The sequence below is a fragment of the Megascapheus bottae genome, chromosome 16 (assembly GCF_031878675.1).
Source record: "Megascapheus bottae isolate mThoBot1 chromosome 16, mThoBot2.hap1, whole genome shotgun sequence".
NCBI lineage: Eukaryota > Metazoa > Chordata > Mammalia > Rodentia > Geomyidae > Megascapheus > Megascapheus bottae.
In genome coordinates, this window is record NC_143524.1 from 19928692 (window position 1) to 19952485 (window position 23794).

Here is a 23794-nt window from a genome sequence, read left to right on the forward strand (position 1 = left end):
GCACAAGGCCCTGAATTCAAGCCCTTGTACTGTCATACATGCACATGCACTGGTCAGATCAAACTAAAGGATACTCTACTCTGAAGGATACTGAGGAAAATTACAAAAAGCACATATTATTATTACACTTGGGAGGAGAAAGAAGAAAGCTGTTTTATTTTGTGCTGATAAAGGCCAAAGAATGAGTAAGAAGGGAAAAGAGCTTATTTCTTTTCCTCAGGGTACCTAAGTACTTCTAAGAATGAAAGGGACCACATTTCCACCCCCCCCCCCGGTTTGTTTCTATGCCTCAAATCTTACAGGAGGCCTGAGAAAGCATGAATATTTTCCCCACCTAGTATCTTCTACAACTTGGTCCAACTAGCTAAGCACTAGAGTTTGAAATTTTAGCCAGAGCCAAATGCTCTTGGGAGTGATGATTCCTTTGCCATCTCCTCACATTTTCCGTTAGAAAAGGCTATTCAATCACTAGTCCCAGTAGCTGTGGCTGATGAATCCCAATAAAGAGATAAAAAGAACAGTGTGAGAGAAAAATAATCCATGAAGGATAGCACTAAAAGGAATGACAGGGTATCTGTACATTTGCATGTATGACAAGAAATATATATCTACACATCTATGTACATATATATACAAATATATACATGCATATGTATGTGTATTTGTAATTTATGTTTACTTGCCCACTAATTTAAAAAATGAAAGTTAATTCCCAATCCCATCTCTTATTAGCAAAATATTTTACCTCCTAACACTCAGATTGAACATCCTTCAAACGGGCCAGATTTTTATTTTCAGGGACAGATGATACACATTTACTACTATGTGCTAGACCCTGTGCTTGACAGTTAAGACTACAGAAATAAAATAAATCTTGCTCAAGATTCACTACTTAAAGCTTTATAAAAGAGTGAGTAGAGAAATAAGTTGACAATTCTAATAACCTCACAACCAAAGTACACTTTCATACATTCAATAGCTGAACCATCTCTAATTTTCAGTTGGTTGGACAACACTGCTCAAGTAAATGTTTCTACCCTAGTGAAAATAAGAAGCAGGATGAAGCCGGATTTTATCTTTGTTAATAAAACAGAATACTAAGCCAAGAATTCAAATTAAGTTTTGATTACATTCATTACTACTTGTAAATAGAAAATCTATGACATTCTGATTAGCACAAAAGAATGAAGGACTAGACTGTATTCCATGTCAATGATATCAGCTATGAAAAAAATGACTATAAAATTATTTTACCAAGTATCATATCAGTACTATACAAAAATAATAAATGATTCTCAGATCTAATTTTATGTTGCTAGGCAGTTACTTGGCTTCACCCTTCTGGCAATTAAGGAAAGGAAAACACAATTTGATACATTTGAGACAGGTTTAAGATGACCATCCAATGTAAAGAAAGACACATGGATAAGATTTTAAGATGCTATGTTTTGGAAAATAATTTCCTGTAAGATTTTTTTGTGTCTATGTGCAATCACTGGGGCTTGAGCTCAGAGACCGGGCACTATCTCTTAGCTTTCTCACTCAATGCGGGTGCTTTATCAGTTGAGCTACAAATTCCAGGTCTGTCTTTTTGGTGGTGAATTAATGGTAACAGTCTCACAATCTTTCCTACTTGTGCTGGCTTTGAATTGTAATCCTCAGCTCTCAGCCTCCTGAGTCAGTATGAGTATAGGTGTGAGCCACCAATACCTTGTAAGATTAACACAAACTTGAAAAATATGTGTGTTTCTAATAATCTGCTTCAAACACAACAGTTACAGGAAACACAAATGGTTTATCCTCCGAGGGTGGGGCGGGGCGGGGGAGTTGTTAGTACTTAATAGAGAAAGTGGCTGTTATTAACTGCATCATAAGAAGTTAGTTTGAGTTCAGAATGTTATGCTTGCCTTCAATGCTTTCTGAGGGCTGTACAGAAAGAGAATAGAATCAATCTGTTTTCTCAGTATAGGATTCCTCTAGATCAACTATGAAAGATAACTCAAGAAAACAAAACATAAAGAAAACTCCAAGGATATGAGTATATACATACACAAGTGCAAGTACATACCCACAAACACATGTGATTAACTATATCTTTTTATTTCCCCAGCTTACTATAAATATAAGAAACCTACACACCAAAGTCTTTCTTTGTTCAACAGATGTTTCTGAAAATGTGGCTAAAAACATTTTTCTTGGAAAACAAGTTATGTCTACTATTTAAACCATTTTCCAATAATCCTTTGGACAAACTAGCTTATTAAAAGTGGGGTTATGACTCAAGTGGTAGAACACTGGCCTTGAGCAAAAAGAGTTCCAAGACAGCACTCAGGCCCTAATTTCAAGTCCCAGGACCAGCATAAAACAATTAAGTTAAATTAAATAAAAGTAATCTTTGCTGGGTGCTGGTGCCTCATGCATGTAAACCCACCTACTCAAGAGAATGAAGTCTGAGGACTGGGACTTGAAGCCAGTCCAGGCAGTTAAGTCTATGAGACTCTGATCTTCAATTAACCACCAAAAAAGCCAGAAGTAGAGTTGTAGCTCAAGTGGTAGAGTGCCAGCCTTGAGCAAAAAAAACTCAAGGACAGTGCCCAGGCTTCTTCTACTAGATAGGAGGTGCCTGGAAGTATGCACCAGGGTTCATCAAAGCCACAAACATGTGCCGGTCCAGAACCATATTTTTCCACCATCACTGCCTCTGACTCCTGCCTTCAGGCCTACCACTAGAGGCAGTGATTTGATGCTTCCTGTTGTTCCTGTGGTTTTAAAACGCAAGCTACTCCTAAAACACTGCATGAGCTTTGATTATCCTCCTAAATCTTGACAAGGATCCCTTCCCTCTTTTTGGCTTTGTTATTTCTCTTTTGGAAATAACGGTTTAAAGCAATCCTGTCCTGTTAGGCAAACTAAGTTGATTTTCTGCCTCTGCTCAAATTATTTGTTTCCTAAGCCTAGATTTCTATGCACCTCATTTACTTTTTAAAGTTAAAATGATTTAGTCTTAATTCTAGATGCTCTTCTATTTGCTGAAAGGAGAAAAACATCAAAGGAAGACCTAAGGAAAGCAGCCAAGGTCTAGCACAGCTCTTCTCAAAAGTATAGCCCCTGAATCAGCATCAGCATTGCCTGAGACTTGGACAGAAATGGATAAACACTTGATAAGCCAGACAAAGTGAATAAAAACTCCAGGGATGGAATCAGACCTCTACATTTTAATAAATCCTCTGGGTGATTTTCATACACTCTAAATTTTAAGAATCACTGGCCAAGAGGGAAAGAAGACATCCAACAAGTGTTTTGGATAAAATGAGCCTTCTATATCAGAAGAATTAACTCTATTATCAAAGCAGAAAAATGTTATAATATTCCACATAATGAAAAGAGAAACTGCAAAATCAAAGGCATGGCATAAATTTTTGTATAAAATTTAAAAAACAGAAAAAAAATGTCCCTCTGCACGATTATACATCAAACTACTAATAATGCTTAACTTGGGGGAATTTAACCTTTCCTTATGAATATCTGTATTTTTCATCTAATATATTATTTTACAATTGTAAAAAGTTAATCTAGGCATTTCCCCCTGTTCTTTGGCAAAACTTACAGTTAAAAATTAACAAAGTCCCTAGTAGACTTTGGTGTCTGCACTAATCCAGCTTTGTAATGCTTTAGGGGGCTCAAGAGGAAGTGTGTCAGAGATACTGCTCAGTCGTCCATGCCTCAATCAGTGTACCTATGTAAGGAAGCTGTGCCAGGAAATGATAGGTAATAAAGTCTGAGAGATTCAGCCCTTCTTAAATAGGCCAACTCAAAAGGGGATGGTAGGGTACTGTGGAAAAACAGAACAAAATGAAAAGTGTTCTCTTGGAGGACACTAATTTATATCTGAGAAAATTTTATTGTAGGAATCATATATTTAAGTAGCCTAATTTTCATAATCCTGACCTGACAATCATTCTGAAATTATATTCACTCTTTTTCAAGCTTCAAGTATCCACAGCAAATTCACATGCCAATGACTTACAGATAGAAAGGTGTTCAATGTGTATATATAATACTCATGCCCAAAACAGGTTCTACAGCTATCTTTTAGTTTTTGGTGCATCAGGGAAACCATGAGCCTTTTTTTTTGGTCAGTCGTTATGTTGGTTGTGAGGCTTGAACTCTGGGTGCATGCTATCCTGGAGCTCTTCAGCTCAAGACTATCCCTCTACCACTTGGGCCACAGCGCCACTTCTGGATTTTTTTTCTCCTGGTGCCACTCAATCCTTCCACTTCAAACAAATTTCTCATCAAAAAGCACTACCTGTATTTACAAAGGAAGCCTGTATTTACCTGTATCATGGCTCCTTCTTCATTGTGCCGATTACAATCACAGGCGTAGCAAAACTGGCTAAGAAAAGCTATCAACAGCCTTTGACAATTAACTGGTTCATATTCACTTAAGGAAAAACTACTTAAAATTTTACCAGGTTGAAATTGGATAGGGAAGGGGGGAAAACCAAGACAGGGGGTGGGGGGGGGAGGGTAATGGGGACCAAGACATGTGAAAGGGTATCAATATATGTGAATTAATGCACCTTCTATCTGGCAAATATCATGTAACCCTTTTATTAATTACAATAAAAATAAATAAATAAAAATTTTACCAGGGATCCTCCTACTGTGAGCTAAGGTAATTAATAAAGTTTATGTAAGTTTGTTTTTCCTTTTCTCAGTCAATATATTCTACCTTGAAGCCTAACTACCCGAAAGGAGAGAGAGAACTAGCACTGCAACGTCATTCAAAGCAAAAATTATTTTGTATATTAGTGGCCAAAGCTAACTTTGGAGAAGCCTGTCACTGTCTATAGCTCAGCTTCATGTAGTGTTTCAGCACAGGAAACCAAGGCACAGTTGGATTACATAATAGAAAGAAGATGATACCCAGTTCTGGATTTATAGAATGATACAAAACAAAGATTAAGGGCACTGGTGTCAATTGTTTGAATCCCATCTCTATAATATATCAAATTTGAAGCAAATAACTTATTAACAAAACAGGAATAATAAACTATAAGGTTGGTGCAATAACTAAAAGCATGGTAAGAGGAAGAGGAATGATGAATTAGTGTTTAACAGGTAGAGCTTTAGTCTGGAATAATGAAAACATACTAGAGGTGGATGGTGCTGATAGCTACCTAAGTGTACATTTTAAATGGCTAAAATTAATAGACACATGAAGAAATGTTCCAACATGTCTGTCCATAAAAGAAATACAAATCAGGGGCCGGGAGTTTGGCCTAGTGGTTAAAGTGCTTGCCTAGCATGCATGAAGACCCAGGTTTGATTCCTCGGTACCACATACATAGAAAAAAGCCGGAAGTGGTGCTGAGGCTCAAGTGGTAGAGCTCTAGCCTTGAGAAAGTCCAAGGACAGTGCTCAGGCCCTGAGCTCAAGCCCAGGACTGGCAAAAAAAAAAAAAAAAAGAAATGCAAATCAAAACAACACTGAGATTCCACCTCACTCCAGTTAGAATGGCCATTATCAAGAAAACTAACAATAACAGATACTGGTGGGCATATGGCCAAAAGGGAACACTATGAAAATGTTAGTAGGAATGTAAAATTGTTCATCCACTCTGGAAAACAGCGTGGATGTCCCTCAAAGACTAAACACGGGGGACAGGAGGTTAGCTTAGTGATAGAGTGCTTGCTTAACATGTACGAAGACTGGGGTTCAATTCCTCCATACCACATACACAGAAAACCGGGAGTAGTGTTATGGCTTAAGTGGTTAGAGTCCCAGCCTTGAGAAAGCCCAAAGCCAGTTCTCAGGCCCTGAGTTCAAACCCAGAGCTTTCCTATGACCCGCAATTCTACCCCTGGACATTTATTCAAGTGATCACAAACCAAGACATGCTAAAGATATCAGGACAACCATGTTTATTACAGCATTATTTAATATAGCCAAGCTATGGAATCAACCCAGCAGACAAATGGTTCAAGAAATTATGGTAGATACACAATAGAATTCTATTCTTCCATCAGAAAGAATGATACTGTATCACTTGTATAGAAACTGAAAGACTTGGAAAAAATAAGCCAGGCCCAAAAATTGTATAGTTTTTATAGATTGTATAGACTCAGATTGTATAGTTTCCATCATTTGTTATAACTAGAAAGTATCTATAAATCTACAAGTAAGAAGAACAGATAACAAAAGATAAAACAAATTATACTTGGACATAATAAATTAAAAAGGAATCTAAACATTCACACAGCAAGACCAAAGGAAGATATTCTTAGAAGATTTCTTGTATGTAAGTTTATTTATTTGGGGGAGGATACCGGGGAGCACTGAAATGGTGGGACACAGGGTGAACTAATGCAGCAGTGATACTATGTTGAACATAAACTATGTAACTTGTGGGGGAAAAGAATTGGGAGGAAGAAAACAAGGGAAGAGGTGATACTGTTCAAAAAGAAGTGTACCTATTACCTCACAGATGTAACTATAAACCCTCTGTACTTCACCTTTATAATAAAAAATTTTAATACATAAAATGGCTAAAATTTTATTGTGTATATTTATCACAATTATGTAAGGCCCTTAGCATAGGACTTAGCTCTAAGGTACTCAAGAAATGTTATCTCTATTACCCTATATAGATGAATTTAGGGAAAGGGAATAGAAATGAAGTAAAATAAAATCATGCTCCTTTCCCTCCTTAATTTTAAAAAGCACTGAGTTTCAAGCAGAGTCTGTTAATCTCAAGACCAGCAGTAACACAAAAATATCACTATCGGAAGGAGAAGCAAATTAGTCATGATTCCTCTGGCAGTTTCTCAGCCCACCTCCACCCAGGTATGGCACCTCCCAGAATATCCAGTCTCCAGCCCCAACAATGCTGCAAAATAAAGAAGCTAAAATACTTCCTAAAGCAAATTTCAGGTCCCAGGTGACAAGGACAAAATAATACTCAGGAGCAGCTGGCTTTTACATGATGAGAAGCAGGAGGTTAGTAATGAACACCAACTGGATGGATCTAGATTCTGTTCTACTGTCCTGTATTATGATGATCGGTATCCAGGTACCTTTGGCTGGATTTAATAGGAATGGAGGACAGAAGCCTCAAAGGCCTGGTAAAGACAGATTAAAAATGTACTTCTCTGCAGTTCAAATTACTGATTATGAATAGTAAGTCATAAAATAGAGGAAGGAAAATAAATTATTTATCTCCAGGCATATTAGAACATTTTTAATGGGCAGTCTTAATTGGATCTTAATGTAAAGTTCAGAGAAATAAACATTAACACTCCTCAAACTTAGCTCAAGGAGAACAAAACATTTGAGTGCCAACACCCAATCAATTCCAAAACATTACTTACTTTAGGGTCTGAGCTCTTGAACTTTAACCTTTCCACCAACTCTATCATAGCTGCCTTCAGTCCGCCTGAGTCTTTGCTCTAGGAAAAAGAAAAATCCAGGGTCATTAAATAGCATTTTATTGTTCTCTCAAATACTGTTTATATTTGTATTTAAGAGAATAGTGAAATGAAAAGCATTTTTTTTTCTTCTTACCAGCCAAGAGAACTTAATGACTAAAGAGAGCTACTCAACTACTCTTTTCCTTCTCTGTGGACAAAGAGGGTCAGGACATAAATTGCCCAGTGACCAGAGAGAACTGCTGGAATGGAAATTAAATGCAATTCATAAGGGCTGATTCACTGTTTCGTTCCAGACTCAACACTGTTCCTGCTGTTCACTGAGGGCCAAGAACCTGGCAAAGAGATATTTTCATCATATGGCCTACTGATTTTTTTTATTTTCAAGTTTTTTGAGTCCAATACAATATTCAATATTAAATTTTCTTATAAAAGTAAAAAGAAAAAAATAGCCTTATATTTAAATAAAAATGGAATTACAGTGTACTGGTAATAGCACAAGTGTTTTCTCTTGCTTACTGGCAGTGCTAGGGATTGAACTCCGGGCCTCACACTTACTGGCACTCTGCACCTCAGCTCTTTTGCTTTAAGTTTATCTTCCAGATAAATCTGTTTTTGCTTGGGTGTGGTCTCTGATATCTTTCTGCTTACACACACACACACACACACCCCAAGTATGGCTGGGATTGATAGGCATGAATCATTATGTCCTTTTCTCTTTTTCCCCTGTCCTCCCTCCCACTCTCTCCACCCACACATGCACACACACATGCATTCACACGGTGTGTGTGTGTGTGTTGAAATAGGGTCTCGCTGTATACCTCCAGGATGAACTTACAATGTAGCTTGGGGTGATATTGATCTTGAACTCCTGATCCTCCTGCCTTAGTGCTGGAATTACAAGTGTGTGCCACTATTCCCAGTTAAAACCACTAGGTTTTTGAGCAAGGTAACGTTTCAAATTTGAGTCTATCATTATTTAACTAGTAACTAAGAGAAAAGCACAAAAATTCTCAAAACCTGTTCTACAAAACAGGGATAATACACAAAGTTACTACAAAGGTTTAACCAAAATAGTATTTGTAGAAGTATTAATACAATATATGTCACACAAGTGTTCCAAATGTCACATGGTTTTTATTGCTATTACTGCAGTATAATGATCCAGTGAAGTATAGTCTAAAAATAATTAGCCCTCCAACAACAAACCTACAAGTAATTTTAAGTTTTATTATAGAAGCTACAATAAAAGTGAATTCCATGTTAACATATTTTATTTAGTAAATCTTAAACATTTCCAACACAAGTTTTATATGCATAGATATGTATGTACATATGTATATATATATAAACTATGTGTGTGTACATGGTTTTAATATGAGGTCTTTGAAATCTACTATTTCTAGACTTTCAGCCCAATCTAATCCCTATTACAAATATTCCAAAGCCACATGTGGCTAGTAATGCAGTACTGATCAGCACAGACTTATTTTAGACGGTAGAGTCCTGCTGCTTGGATTCAAATCTTTATCATTAGGCAAGTTACTTAATCTCCTTGTTTCTCTATTTCTTTATCTTATATGGAACTAACTATAATAGTACCTATTTCAGGGGTTTATAGTAAAACTAAGCAAGTTAATATATAACAAGTTGTTTAGAACAAGGGCCTACACCACAAGGCAAAGAGAAATTTAAGAAATTTTTACTGTTTTCTCCTTGATTTCTTAAGTTCCTTAAAGATAAGAACTACATGTTTTGATCTCTGCATCTCTTTCCCTATCAGTGAAAGACCATGTAAAAATTCTACTAAACAACTTGAACACAGCATTTTAAGAAATGACTGTCCAAATGAGTCATCTCAACAACTGTATGGATAGAACAGAAACATTAATTTTACCAGAGGAAAAGGAAACATAAAAATGTCATTGTTAGGGGCCGGGAGTTTGGCCTAGTGGTAGAGAGCCTAGCATGCATGAAGACCGGATTTGATTCCTAGGTAACACATACATAGAAAAAAGGCAAAAGTAGTGCTGTGCCTCAAGTGGTAGAGCTCTAGCCTTGAGAAAGACCAAGGGCAGTGCTCAGGCCCTGAGCTTAAGCTCAGGACTGGCAAAAAAAAAAAGTCATTGTTAGCACAAGAATAAATATTACATACATCTCTAATTCAGATTTAGCCTCTAGATCAATGAGTGATAAGATTCAAAATTTGCAGAATCATTTTCAACTCCTCCAAATAGAAAGTGCTTTGTTAAATTCTTTTTCCTTCTACCTCCCTTCTCTCCCATAGAGTAGCCTAGTGATAAGAGCACTCATCTAGCATGCATGAGGCAGGCCTGCATTTGATTCCTCTGTACCACATACACAAAAAATAGCCGGAAGTGGCGCTGTGGCTCAAGTGGCAGAGCACTAGCCTTGAGCTGTCCAAGGACAGTGCCCCAGGGCCTGAGTTCAAGCCTCAGGACTAGCAAAAAAAAAAAAAAAGTTTGATACCATATGACTAACATATGCTTTAAATATGCTCTCTGGATACAGCTTAGATTACATACCCATTCTAGCTGTGATTTGAAATTATAATTATTTTTAAGTGAGGTTCTTTATTTCTCAACTCATTTACATCTGCATTCTTATAGCAGACAGTTGGGAAAAAGTAATCTAGAGGTAACATACCAGGGTGAGACCTTGAGTACCTACAAAAGGGTTAAGCTGCCAGACACAATCCTGCTTTTTACATGATGTCCAGACAATAAAGACTGTCTGGTGATATCATTCCTCTAACTTGCTTCTTATTGGCTGAACAATCAGGTCACTTGTCCCTGGAAAGCTCTCTTCCCCACAGCCCAGATGCCAGCCAGCACCCATGTATTATGACTTTCCCTTTGGCTCTAGCGAATGAAAAGGAATGCACAAACTGTGCCTCAAAATCTTCAGTAACGAGGGCCGGGAGTTTGGCCTAGTGGTACAGTGCTTGCCTACAGCATGCACGAAGACCCGGGTTCAATTCCTCGGTACCACATACATAGAAAAAAAAGCCAGAAATGGTGCTGAGGCTCAAGTGGTAGAGCTCTAGCCTTGAGAAGTCCAAGGATAGTGCTCAGGCCCTGAGCTCAAGCCCAGGACTGGCAAAAAAAAATAATAATAATAATTAAAATCTTCAGTAAAGAAACAAAAACACAGAAGGAATCCCTAAGCAGCAGAACCTGCAAACAGGCAGATGTGCCTTGTACAGACAGATAAGGGAACCCTTCGTCTTCCTTCATAAAAATGCATCATCAGCAAAATTCTTCCTCTTCATCGCCTTCCTTCATAAAAATGCATCATCAGTAAAATTCTTCCTCTTCACAAAACATCAGAAGTATCACCAACCCACAGGAGAGACAGGGAGATAGATCCATCTTAGCCTCTCCTCAGGAAATTCACACATTCTACCTCCCCAGCTGACTCCCCGGGAATTATTTTCAAAGAATAATTGGGCTAATTGAACCTACAGTACAGTCTCTAAATGAGTGGTAAAAAAAAGAAACTTCTCCAATGTTTTTGTTTTGTAAACAAAACTTCTTCCCAGAACCTTTGTTTGCCAAAGAGTCAGCTGACCCTGACAGGTCATAGAGCTCTTACAAGAATCCAAGTGGAAGATCCCCGTGCAAATTCAGCCTATCCTCAATCCCTGTTTTTCCTCAGACTTAAGTCCTGGACCTAAAGGTCTCTGTGTAGGTGTTTAAAGCCAGTGTCCAAATTCTAAGAAAACCACTCTCATATATACTCCTTTTGGCTACTCCTGAGACCTAAAAATATGTACCAAAGGAAGAATTCAATGACTTGATTCACTGAACCAGGCAGACAAACTCAAGAAGATCTGTGGACTCTAGAAGCGTACAGCAAAGAATGGAGGGCATGGAGTTGTTTGGGTACAAGGGTGGTATCTCAGTATCCCCAAACCACAAAGTAGTATCTACCCTATTTCAATTATTTGTTTGCAAAGGGAATCTTGAATCAAAAGGTTGTCAGCAGGCTGGGGGTTTGGCCTAGTGGTAGAGTGCTTGCTTAGCATGCATGAAGACCCAGGTTTGATTCCTCAGTACCAGAATATCAAAAAAAAAGCTGCAAGTGGTGTTATGGCTCAAGTGGTAGAGTTCTAGCCTTAAGAAAAGTCCAAGAACAGCGCTCAGGCCCTGACTTAAAGCCCCACAACTGGCAAAAAATAAATAAATAAAAGATAGCACAGGAGACTGCACTCTCTTATGTTACTTAATCTGTCAGGAAGAAGAGCTTCTTCTTGAAAACAACAGAGAACAACTGGAGGGTACAAGGAAACAACTCAGGGAAGGCTACTTCTAACCTCATATACATCTGACTCCAGTCTTAGGGGGGCAAGCACCATGACCAGTGGAGAGAACTCTCTCAATATCTGTATGTCATCCTCTTGTACTACTATGTCCCAAGAACCCAGCTTAAACAGGCATTCCTTGTTTACAGGTGTCTTTCCTCCCCTTCCTCCCCTAAGAGAATACAGAATAAAGAAATGCACATGGCTGTGACACCCACTTCTCACAAAGCATTTAAACATATTTTTTCATTGGAATTTTACAATATCAAAAAATTTACAAGTAGTCTATTCTTACTTTACAGCTAAGAAAAAAACAGCTGGTAGAAATCAAATGAGGAACCAAAACTCACAGGACTCACCCATTTACTAGCATTTTACATTAACAGAATAATTAAGACACAGTGAGTTCTCCCAATAGAAAAAAATGGCTTTGTGGAAGCCAAATGCTGTCCACCAAATCCTAGGGCTAGACAGTGGAAAAGCCAGCATTGGAGAGATCTAAATAAACACTATCTTTGTATGCTCAATCTTAATTAAGAAACTAACAAAGGAATATGTTGAACCAAATCTAAAACCTTCTTGTTTCTAGCTATAATACAAGTCCAAGCAGTAATTTGTACTTTGAACAATATATTAATATCAATAATATATGGGAGCTAAGTGCCAGTGGTTTGTGCCTTTACTCTTAGCATCTCAGGAGGCTGAGATCTGAGGACTGAGATTCAAAGACAGCTGGACCATGAAAGTCCATGAGACACTTGCCTCCAATTAGCCACACCAAATCTAGATGTAGAGCTGCGGTTCAAATGGTAAAATGCTACCTAGGTCCTCAAGTGAGAGCACCTAGGCCCTGAGTTTGAGGCCCAGGACTGGCATACATACACACACCAAGAATACATGAAAAAAAATACATAAGGAATTCTTTTAAATCAGAACAAAAAAAAAAGCCAGGCACAGTGGCTCACACCTGTAATCCTAGCTACTCAAGAGCCTGAGATCTGAGGATAACAGATCAAAGGTGCCCAGGCACAAAGTCTAAGACCTCTAGAAAATGGAAGTGGGGTTGTAGCTGAAGGATAAGGCAGTACCCTAGAGCTGGATTGCTCAGGGACGGCGCCCAGACCGAGAGTTCAAGCCCCATGACCAAAAAAACAAACAAAAAACCAAAACAACATCAAAAAAAACCTAGCAAAGAACAGGAACATATGAAAGTGTAAAATAACTAATATTTTAAAAATCATTCCTCACCTATCAGACTGAAAAAAATTAACATGTTAATACCAAATGTTAATAAATGCTTTGAAGAAATTAGGGACTTTCATATGTTATTTGCTAATGGAAACATAAAATGTAAAAGCTACTTTGAAATCACATAGCTAGGAAATCTACCTCTGCTTTCCTCTTAAAAAACACTAAGACTCAGGCATGGTGGCTCACATCTATAATTCAAACTATTTAAGAGGCTAAGATTAAGAGAGGCATGATTCCAAGCCAGCCCCACCAAAACAGATTTTTAAAAACTACGTATTAAAACAAATTGGTAATAAATTGGGCGAGATGACATAATCCTAGCTATGGCCGGAAGTATAAGATAGGAGAATCACACCCCGGGCATAAACCCAAAGTAAAAAGGAAGACTTCACTCAAAATAACCAGTTCAACAAGGGACTCAAAGTGTAGCTGGGTGGTAGAAAGCCTGAATAGCAAGCATGAAGATGCTAGCTCAAGCTCCATTCATTATAGCCTAAAAGAAACAGTAAGACATGTATCAAGAGCAAAGGTACAATATTGTAGCACTGTTTATAATACTGAAAAATTCTAAATGCCCTAAGCATTCATCAATAGTAGAATGAAAATAGAATTAACAGACTATGGAATATGACACAAGAATATATGGCTTTATACCAGACAAGATCTATTGTGGAATTTTTTTAAATCTTGCAAAATGGTACATATAATAAATACTGTTTCTCATAGGTGATATATGTATGTAAAAGACTACAAAAGCAATTACTGCTGGAACTAGCATTAAAGACAATAGTAGAAACATTTTAAACACAATTCAATGTACTCATTACTTTCATAATTAGGATTTAAAATATAAAAAAGTCAGACAGAAATATATGCAGAGTAAAAAACAGAGGTAGAAAAGAAATCAGGCTTCCTGCTTTAAATGTCTTTTCCCATCAATCTGCCTACCTATGAATGTGAGGGGGGGGTCTTGTTTTTATATTGCAAATATGAGTCAACAAGTCTAAGGGATGGATTTTTTCACCTGGTATTCATGTGTGGGTGTCAAGAGATTTGAAATTCCCCAAATATATACAAAATTTGCAATGTACATGTTATTTTCTAGATAGATATTACCTTTCCTCAGACTGCCTAAAAAGCTTAACTTTCCCAGTGTAACATGCACTACACAAAGAAAATGGAGACTCATTCTATTCTTAGATCTGCCACAATGTACTGTGTGTCTCCCCCGTTTCTATTTCTCTATATCTAAATAATGAAGACTAACCAGATCACAAGCTACAAATCCAGTCCACAGCCTGTAGAACTATTTTCTTTGGCTTCTAGTGTTTCTCCCACACATCACACTGGGAATTTTAAATGAGCTGCCAACATTTAAAAATCAGAAGATATGTTACCATAATAAAGATTTTTAATTTCTTTTCTGAAAATTTGAAGGGTACATTAAGCTCACATTCCCACATAGCAGAAATCAGCTGATTAAGTGGCAGTTACCTGATTTATACAAAATCAGATTTATATCAGTAATAACAGAAGAAAACTCATGTGTTAACAGTAAAGTATATATAGACCACATAAATAACCTAAACTGGCTCCTAAATAATGAATTCTATATTCTAAATAATTTTTTTTAAAGCAGCATGCAAAAGAATACTGGCTGTTTGGGGTTTCATTTGTTTTTCCCTATCCCACCAATCTTGTATTGAGATGATGCTTCAAAAACCAAAAATATTATCTCAAGTTAGGCATAGTGGTCCATGCCTACAATCTCAACAGTCAGTTGGGAAGTTGAAGCAAGAGAATTGTGGGAAATGGTCTTAGGATAGAATTAAACATCCTCATAAAGAATCAAATCATTAAAGAAATTGGGGGGGGGCAGTCCTGGGGCTAGAACACAGAGCCTGGGCACTTGAGCTTTATTTATTTATTTGCTAAAGACTAACACTCTAACACCTGAGCCATAGTACCACTTGTGGCTTTTTCTGTGTATGTGGGACCAAGGAATCAAACCCAGGGCTTCATGCAGGCTAGATAAGCACTCTACCACTAGGCCATGCTCCTGTCCTAAAGAAAACTTTGACAAAGAAATATAACTAAATTGTAATAGCACCATCTTACAAGTGAAAGTTTTTACCAACTTCATATCACTTCAATTTCCAACTCAAACCCAGTCTCTACCTATGCTGGCAACCTTGCTCAAAGCCAAAATCATTCTTGGATCTGAAAAAAAATCATCAGGTCTTTTGAATCAAGGTAAAATATATGCCATATCCAACTGTTCTTTGCTATTTCCATTACTCCTCAAGAACAGCAAATACCAATATTGCTACTATCCTTGCTATTCAATACTCCAGTCACACAAAGACACTTTGTGAGGTTTTAGGAAATACACATCAGATCATTCATTGTCTTGCTTAATCAGTGGAAGGCCAGTCAAAATCCAAAATCCTTATCATGGCCTACTTGTATTCTTACCTCTTCTATTCCTCAGTACCGCCCAGCCTTGCTCTCAATCATTATACTCCACAGAGGTAATGTCTACTACCTTATTCAGTTCATCTAATCTTAGGGCCTTGACACTCATTACTCTTGCCACTTGTCCCTGGATCTCCACAGCCATGTCATTATCTCAAAATAGTCCTTCTCATATGCCTGAACAGTCTTCCTCTCATTCCTTTGTCATAATCCATCACTCCCTATCTCCTCCTTAGCGAGTTTATTCAGAGTCTCTAACATTATCTAAAATATTATTTATTATTTACCTCCCTTACTATCATTTTGTTGAAAGAATATTGTTAGGTTCCCTACTGTCAAAAACTATTCCTCTTGAAACCAGGCATGATGGCTTGGGCATGTAATCCTAGCCACTCAGGAGGCCGAGATCTGAGGATCAAGGTTCAAAGCCAGCCCAGGCACAAACGGACCTGAGACTCTATCTCCAATTAACTTCTGGAAAATGGGAAGTGGGGCTTGGCTCAAGGGTAGGGTGGGAACCTTGAGCCCTACCCTTGAGCTGAAGACCTCAGGGACAATGCCTAGACCCAGAGGTAGGGGGGTAGCCTTGAGCTAAAGAGCTCAGGGACAGTGCCCAAGCCAAGTTCAAGCCCCATGACCCACATACACACACACACACACAAAAAAAAATTCCTCTTGATCAATTTCAACCTTTCAGTAAATATATATTGAATGAAGATAAAAAGTAATTTCCGGGCCTGGTGGTAGAGTGCTTGCCTAGCATGCACGAAGACCAGGGTTCGATTCCTCGGTACCACATACATAGAAAAAAGCCAGAAATGGTGCTGAGGCTCAAGTGGTAGAGCTCTAGCCTTGAGAAAAAGACCAAGGACAGTGCTCAGGCCCTGAGTCCAAGCCCAGGACTGGCAAAAAAAAAAGCAATTTCCATGAACTTCAAATAATTTATATCTTAATAAGTATTCTACCTCAAGGTTGTGTCAAAATTAAATGAAATGAAAGAAGTGCTGAATAGAATTGAAAAAAGCCATTTGTTAATTATAAAATGTAAGCCAGCCAGGTACTGGTGGCTCAGGTCTCTAGTCCTAGATACTCAGGTGGCTGAGATCTGAGGATCATGGTTCATAACCAGCTAGAAGAAGAAAGTCTTAAGAGATTCTTATCTCCAATTATCTTTCAGAAAACTGGAAGTAGCACTGTGGCTCAAAGTGGTAAAGTACTAGCCTTGAGTGAAAAAACTCAGATCAGAGCCCAGGCCCCAAGTTCAAACGCCAAACCCTCCAAATCACCTCCCCCCTCAAAAAAAGGCTAGTCTATAGACAATCTTAAAAGAATTCTTCAGAGAAGTAGGAATACTTTGTGCAGAAATATGTTGAAACACTTATTTTTTTTCCTTAACAGAGGATAAATGTCAGAAGAACATATTAGTGCATCTTAGAAGGCTTAAATGTGAGTAGAAATAACTAAGAGTACAAGTAAAATGATATGGTAGAAAGACTACACTTTGATGTCACACCTAAATTTAAATCCCAATACTTCTACTAAGTAGCTGGGTGACCCTCAACAAAATCCAACCCCTTTGATATTTGTTTCCTCATCAGTAAAATGGGAAAACATAATACTGAACTGTATTGAGGATCCCATGAAATAATAATATATGAAAAGTACCCAGCCTCAAACAACTCAAATGACAGGATCTTCTTATATAAGAGTCTGAAAATTTAACCGACTAAAGTTCCCAGTCTCTGTTAATTTTATTAACCTCAGCCAATGGATAGCATTTTAAACTATTTACACACAAAACTAGTAGATGAGACTCTACCAGTTAACACCAGGCGTGGTGGCTCACCCCTGTAATCCTAGCTACTCAGGAGGCTGAGATCTGAAGATAAAGGTTCAAAGCCAGCCCAGGCATAAAAGGACCCTAGACTCTTATCTCCAATTAACCTCTAGAAAATGGGAAATAGTACTTGGCTCAAGGGTAGAGCAGTAGCCTTGAGCTGAAGAGCTCAGGGACAGCGCCCAGGAAGAGTTCAAGACCCATGACCCACCAAAAAAAAAAAAAAAAAAAAAAAAAAGGACCTACCAGTTAATACAGGTTAATACAGGTTAACACAGACCCAAAGTGCAGAAAAGAAAAAGAGTGGGTGACCTATATGAATTTATCCCTCTATCTCTCTCCATGATTGCCTACTGGAAATATGTTTTCTAACCAGAAATATAAGGGTAAGTTGCCCCACAGTCCCTTGGTTTCTATAAAAATTTCCCACAGTTAGAACATAAAACAAAATCTAAACAAGACAACTAGAAGACTTGTGAACCTAAAATTAGACTTACCAGCTGTGTTTTGGTTAGCTAATGCATAAGAAGACACCAGCAGGACACTGAAATACACGGGAGCCTCTTCTCTGAAGACTAATTTTTCACTAGCCGATCAACTCAACAGATTAGACAGAAAGAGCAGAAGGAGAGGGGGCTGAACAGTTTTCACCCCAAAGAAAACTTGGTGTCCTGAACACCAACTGCTGCCAGACTAACTTGTCTAGAATTGAACTCAGAATAGAACCTTAAATTGCTCTCTACCAGTAATACAAATAAGAACCACCAATTGCTAAGAGTTACTCATGCTTCAGGCATTGTGCTTATTAATAAGCTTTTTATATCTATGATCCTTCTTTTCTCTATCACCACCTATTCAGGAGAAAATAATCACATCCATGTTAAGAAACCCAAGATTCAGAGATACTGACTGAATTACCACTACACTGGTGGAAGGTATAAGAGCCAGGACTCAAGTTCACAAGTTGCAAATTAAACTGAGATAAATGCTTCAATATTAAGTTACCAAGGTTCATTGTTTTCATAGTCAATATCACCATCCAAAAACTCAATTCTACTCTCTCTCTGAGAAGCTTAGGGTATTGTCCTTTTCATCAGGTCAGAACAGGTTAAGAAATTTCGTTCTGAAGATTAAAAGATTAGCCTACAATGGGTATCTCAAAACTGCATGACTATCACACATTTAAGGGTTGATCCAACTAATGATAACAAAGCTGCCCTTCACCTCAGTTAATTTTATTGGTTCAAAACAAATAAATAAGCTGAGTGCTGGTGGCTCACACCTGTAATTCTACTCAAGAGGGTGAGATCTGAGGATCTCAGTTTGAAGGCAGCCCAGGCAGAAAAGTCTGAGACTTTTATTGCCAATACACTACTCAGAAAAAGCTGCTGTGGTTCAGTGGTAGAGCATTAGCTTTGAGCACAAAGAGACTCAGGAACAGTGCCCAGGCCTGAGTTCAAGCCCTACACTAGCAAAAATAAATAAAATAAACAAACTTTATATGGAATTACTATGTAGCCAATGCTTAATGCTCTTCCTCAGGATATTATATCTTATATCCTTTCAGAAAATAGTAATATATATATATATATATATAAGCACGTTTCAACTTTCTCTTTACCACAGCTGCATTAAATTAGCTAAAAAGACAGAGCCACCAATTACTATGAACCCACTACAGCATCATGCTACAGCTAGCCCTTTCAGAGTCACAGCTATTCTGAGTAAAGGCTTCTATCTTTCAGCAATTGTGTCAGTAGTATTTCCTCAACACCGACCCCCCCCCACAACTCTACATGTAGTTGTTTCAAGTATTAAACAAAAATCTCTCTACATATATCTGTCCATAGAGTGGCCATTTTAAGAACTCCTAAAATGCTACAGACAATAACTTTTCTTCACTCTTTAATGGTACTGGGATTTGAACTCAGGATCTTATGTATGTTAGGCAGATACTCTACAACTTGACTCAACGCTGCCAGCAAGAATACACCTTTTCTTTTTTAGGGTGAACTGGACAAGTGTTTTAAAACCACAGAGTATGACCATAATGTGCTGCAAAATCAATTTAGTAATTTTTTTTAAAAAATCCAAATAGAACAGAAATGACATATGCAATCAAGTAAATAGTTATTTGAGTTTTATGAAGGAGTACAGGGGTGTATGTAAAGTAATAATTAAAAAGTATTCCCTTCATAGTAGGTTATATTCAAGATAATTTTATGAACTACTTTTCAAGAATACTGATTAGATCTAACCATACTCTTATTATTCAACAAAAAAGTTAGTATTTGTAACTCTGAATATAAATTCCTTTGACAACATAAAATATGAATAAATCTAAAAAAAGATAAAAATCCATTATCAGATAAAGATCCATTATCAGACCAAATGACCCATTCTCAAGGCTAAGAATTAAAACAAAAGAAACCCATATATCGAGATGAGAAGTCATGACCCAGATGAAAGGCCTTAAATTTGCTGTGTAATTACTTTTCTATGGTAAATCTAGAGCCCAGGTTCAAATCAATTTTGAACCCACAAAACCCTCTAGAGACCAACTTCAATGATGCTGGATTGCAATAGCAAGGTCCAGGAGCAGAAGCAGAGAAGAAAGCAGAAGAAAAAGCATTAGTAACTAAGTGTTGAGACCAGTCTCTTTTTTCCAAGTGCTAGGAGACCCTGCCAATACCCTGGCTTTCTATCATCTATACCAGACATTTACACACTGGGTTGGCTTTGGAATAGTGAAACATAAACTGTATAAATTCTCCTCAACTCTAAGCTTATGTATTTAGTCAGATTCTTCATAGTAAGTAATAAGAACAGAGCACTCACAATGTGTTAAATACAGGAGTCTCTAAGTAATAATTAAGCCATTTCATTTTCACAAAGATCCTACTTCATTTCTTTTTTGGGGTGGATACCAGGATTTGAAGTCAAGGACTGCACTGCCAGGCAAGTGCTCTACCACTGAGCCATAACCCAGTCCTTTTCTGTGCTATCTATGTTTGAGATAGGGGAGGTGGGGCCTTGCTTCCTGCCTAGGCATGTACCTGGACCACAATACATAAACTAGGTTTCCCATTGTAACTACAATGATACCCATGTCCTACCACATATCCAGCTTCTTCTGTTGAGAGTGGAGTTTTATGGACTTTTCTACCCTGGCTGGCCTTGAATTAGAATATTCTTAATCTAAAACTCCCATGTAACCAAATTATAGGCATGAGAAACTGGCATTTTGCCTTGATTTCATTTACCTTACCACCCATTTTGAAAATATGGTCAAGTGGTGACAAGGTCAAAAAGTTGCAGAACTAGGGCATTTCTTGTTTCCTTTCTAATCCCAACAGTTTAATTTTTTTAAATCTATTAATACATGTGTTTGTGTATATATGTGTTATTAGGGCTTAAACTAAGGGCCTTGAGAGGTCATTGATTTTTTTTTTTTCACTCATGGCTGGCACTCTACAAACTGAACCATTTCTCCACTTCCCGATTTTTACTAGTTAATTGGAGATAAGAATTTTGTAGATTTGTCTGCTAGAGCTGACTTCAGATACTCAGATCTCAGTCTCCTGTGTAACATAAAGATTATAGGTATGGGCCACTGACACCCAGCTTATTTTGCTTATTTATTTTTTATTTCTCTCTATAAAAACGTAATCTCCAGGAAAACTTAGAAAGATTTTCTGTTTTCTTCATCGTTATTTTCAAAGTGACTAGTAAACACAAAAACCACAAAAACACCTACCCTCAGCTGATGACCAACACTTGCTGAACAAATGAATAAATGCAGTACAATAATGTTTTTTTGGTTACCACCACACTAAGTTTCTTTTATTAATCCAAAATACTTTTTGCCAATATCAAATGTATGCTCCACTCAAAACATCTTTAAACCAGAGGAAAACTGAAATTAGACTTCAATGAAACTCCCCTCAAGTTGAAATCTTTGCTGAATTACAATAAGCATTCTCTAGCCTCAAAACATAAAATAAGATCTTATCTTGAAAATAATCAATACAGAAAGGATTACTGGAATTACTCAACTGATAGAACATTTGCCTGGCAACACTGAATTCAAACCAGCTAGGCTATAAAATATATCACTTGCTGGGCACAATGGCTCACCCCTGTAATCCTAGCTACTCAGGAGACTGAGATCTGTGGATCAAGGTTCAAAGCCAGCCAAGGCACAAAAAGACCTGAGACTCTTATCTCCAATTAACCTCTGGAAAATGGGAAGTGAGGCTTGGCTCAAGGAGGGCAGGGTGGTAGCCTTGAGCTGAAGAGCCCAGGGGTAACGCCCAGGCTCAGGGGTAGGGCAGTAGCCTTGAGCTGAAGAGCTCAGGGACAGCACCCAGGCTGAGTTCAAGCCCCATGACCAAAAAAAAAAAATATCCACTATGACGTCTATGTAGCCTTATACTAAGGGCTCTATCCAGGAAAATAGTCAAGAAAAAGCAAATAATAAGTATGAAATTAGAAAAAAATATTTGTTCCCCTTCTCAGATAAATACCATCACTTATATAGAGTGTACCTACAAATGAATTATTAGAATGTGTAGGAGAATTTAGCAGATAGCTTAATAAAAAAATCAACAAAAGGGGGCAGGAGCATGGCCTAATGGTAGAGTGCCTGCCTAGTATGCACGAAGCCCTAGGTTTGACTCCTCCGTACCATATACACAAAAAAGCTGGAAGTGGTGCTGTGGCTTAAGTTGTAGAGCACTAGCCTTGAGAAAGCCCAAGGACAGAACCCAGGCCCTGACTTCAAGCTCCAGGACTGGGAAAAAAAAAAAAAAAAAAGAAAGAAAGAAAGAAAAACAAAAATATCAATAAAATTAATCATTCCTATATACAATGAGAAAATGATAATATGAAATCATAAAGTATCTAAAAGTAGCTTTCACAATGACATATAGAATTTTTCAGAATAAAATTTTATTATGCAGCAATTTAAAAAACCTAAATAAATGGATCTGATGTCTACTGTAATAGTTTAAATTCTGTCCATGAATTTATAAATTTAGTACAATGCCCAAAATATACCTAAAAATTTTCCATGCACATGCTTTCTATAGTATGATTCTAAGATATATAAGAATGAGATTAGCAGAAACATTTTTTTTTAAACAGGTCCAGGGGCTTGAACTCTGGGCCTGTGCCCTGTCCCTGAGCTTCTTTTGCTGAAAGCTAGTGTTCTACCACTTGAGCCACAGTGACACTTTTGTTTTTTTCTGAGTAGTTTATTGGAGGTAAGAGTCTCACTGGGGCTGGCTTCAAATCACCATCCTCAGAGATCAGACTCCTGAGAAGCTAAAATTAGAGGTGTAAGACATCAGCACCTGGCTAGGACACTCATAAAAGAATCAAAATCTGTTCTACTACATGTTAAAACATATTATAAAGCTATGGTAACTAAGAAAGCAGTTGTTAATTATTTTTTTCCTGGTCATGAGGCTTAAACTCAGGGCCTGTGGACTGTCCCTGAGTTTCTTTTGCTCGAGGCTACCGTACTACCACTTTGAGCCAAAGCTCTACTTCTGGTGTTTGAGTGGTCAATTGGAGATAAAAGTCACATTGGGACTTTTCTGCCTGTGCTGGCTTTGTCTCTCAGGCCTCAGATCTCAGTCTTCTGAGTATTATTACAGGCGTGAGGCACCAGCGCCCAACTGAGAAAGCATCTTGTTTGCACAGAAATATATTAAGAGATGAACACTGCAGAATAGAGCCAACAACAATCACACACCTGACAAAACAGGTGGCACAGCAATAAATGCTGGGAGAACTGGCGGTATGGGGCAAAAAGGAAATTAAATCACTAATTCTGATACACAAAAGTTAACTCTAACTGGAACAAAACAAAGCATTAAACCATAAATAAAATTTTTGAAAAATTTTTCCATATTAAAACCAACAACTTCTATTTAAGGTATAATTTCTAAAATTAAAAAAAAAGTAGAAAATACAACCCATATAAGCATCAAGAAACCAGAAATGTATTTTAAATTAAAAAAAGTGACAATCTTAAAAGTAAAATGAACAAAAGACCTAACAGTACTTCACAAAAGGAAATACAAAAGATACATTGTCACCAGGGCAAGGAAAATTAAAATTACAGTAAGATACTAATTCAATGCATAACAGCAAGAGTGACAAAAATTAAAAATATTGTATAGCAAATGGTGGGAAGACACAGAGCAACTCTCACACTCTTCATGATGTTAACTGGTACAACCACTTTGGAAAACAGTTGGCAATATCTAGCACTATTGAAGAAATATATGACACAACAATTTCACTCCTATTTTTACATTCCATTTTATATTAAGTATGTGTACCAGAAAACGTGCCCCCCAATGTTTATATGTTATTTTTAAAAGCCCAAAACTCCAGAACCTAAGAACAAGTCAAATGTTCATCTATAACAGAGTAAGTAGCAGGGGATATCCAAAAAACAGAATTCAA

General features: G+C 37.5%; 1 protein-coding gene across 1 annotated transcript in view; it reads right to left on the minus strand.

The window, feature by feature from the left end:
* Nucleotides 1-23794, minus strand: part of Trim44 (TRIM family member 44) — an 83028-nt gene that overhangs the window by 56714 nt on the left and 2520 nt on the right. The window contains exon 2 of the mRNA XM_090347880.1: nt 7374-7451. Coding sequence (XP_090204006.1) covers nt 7374-7451 — 78 coding nt within the window. The remainder of the gene's footprint in view (nt 1-7373; nt 7452-23794) is intronic.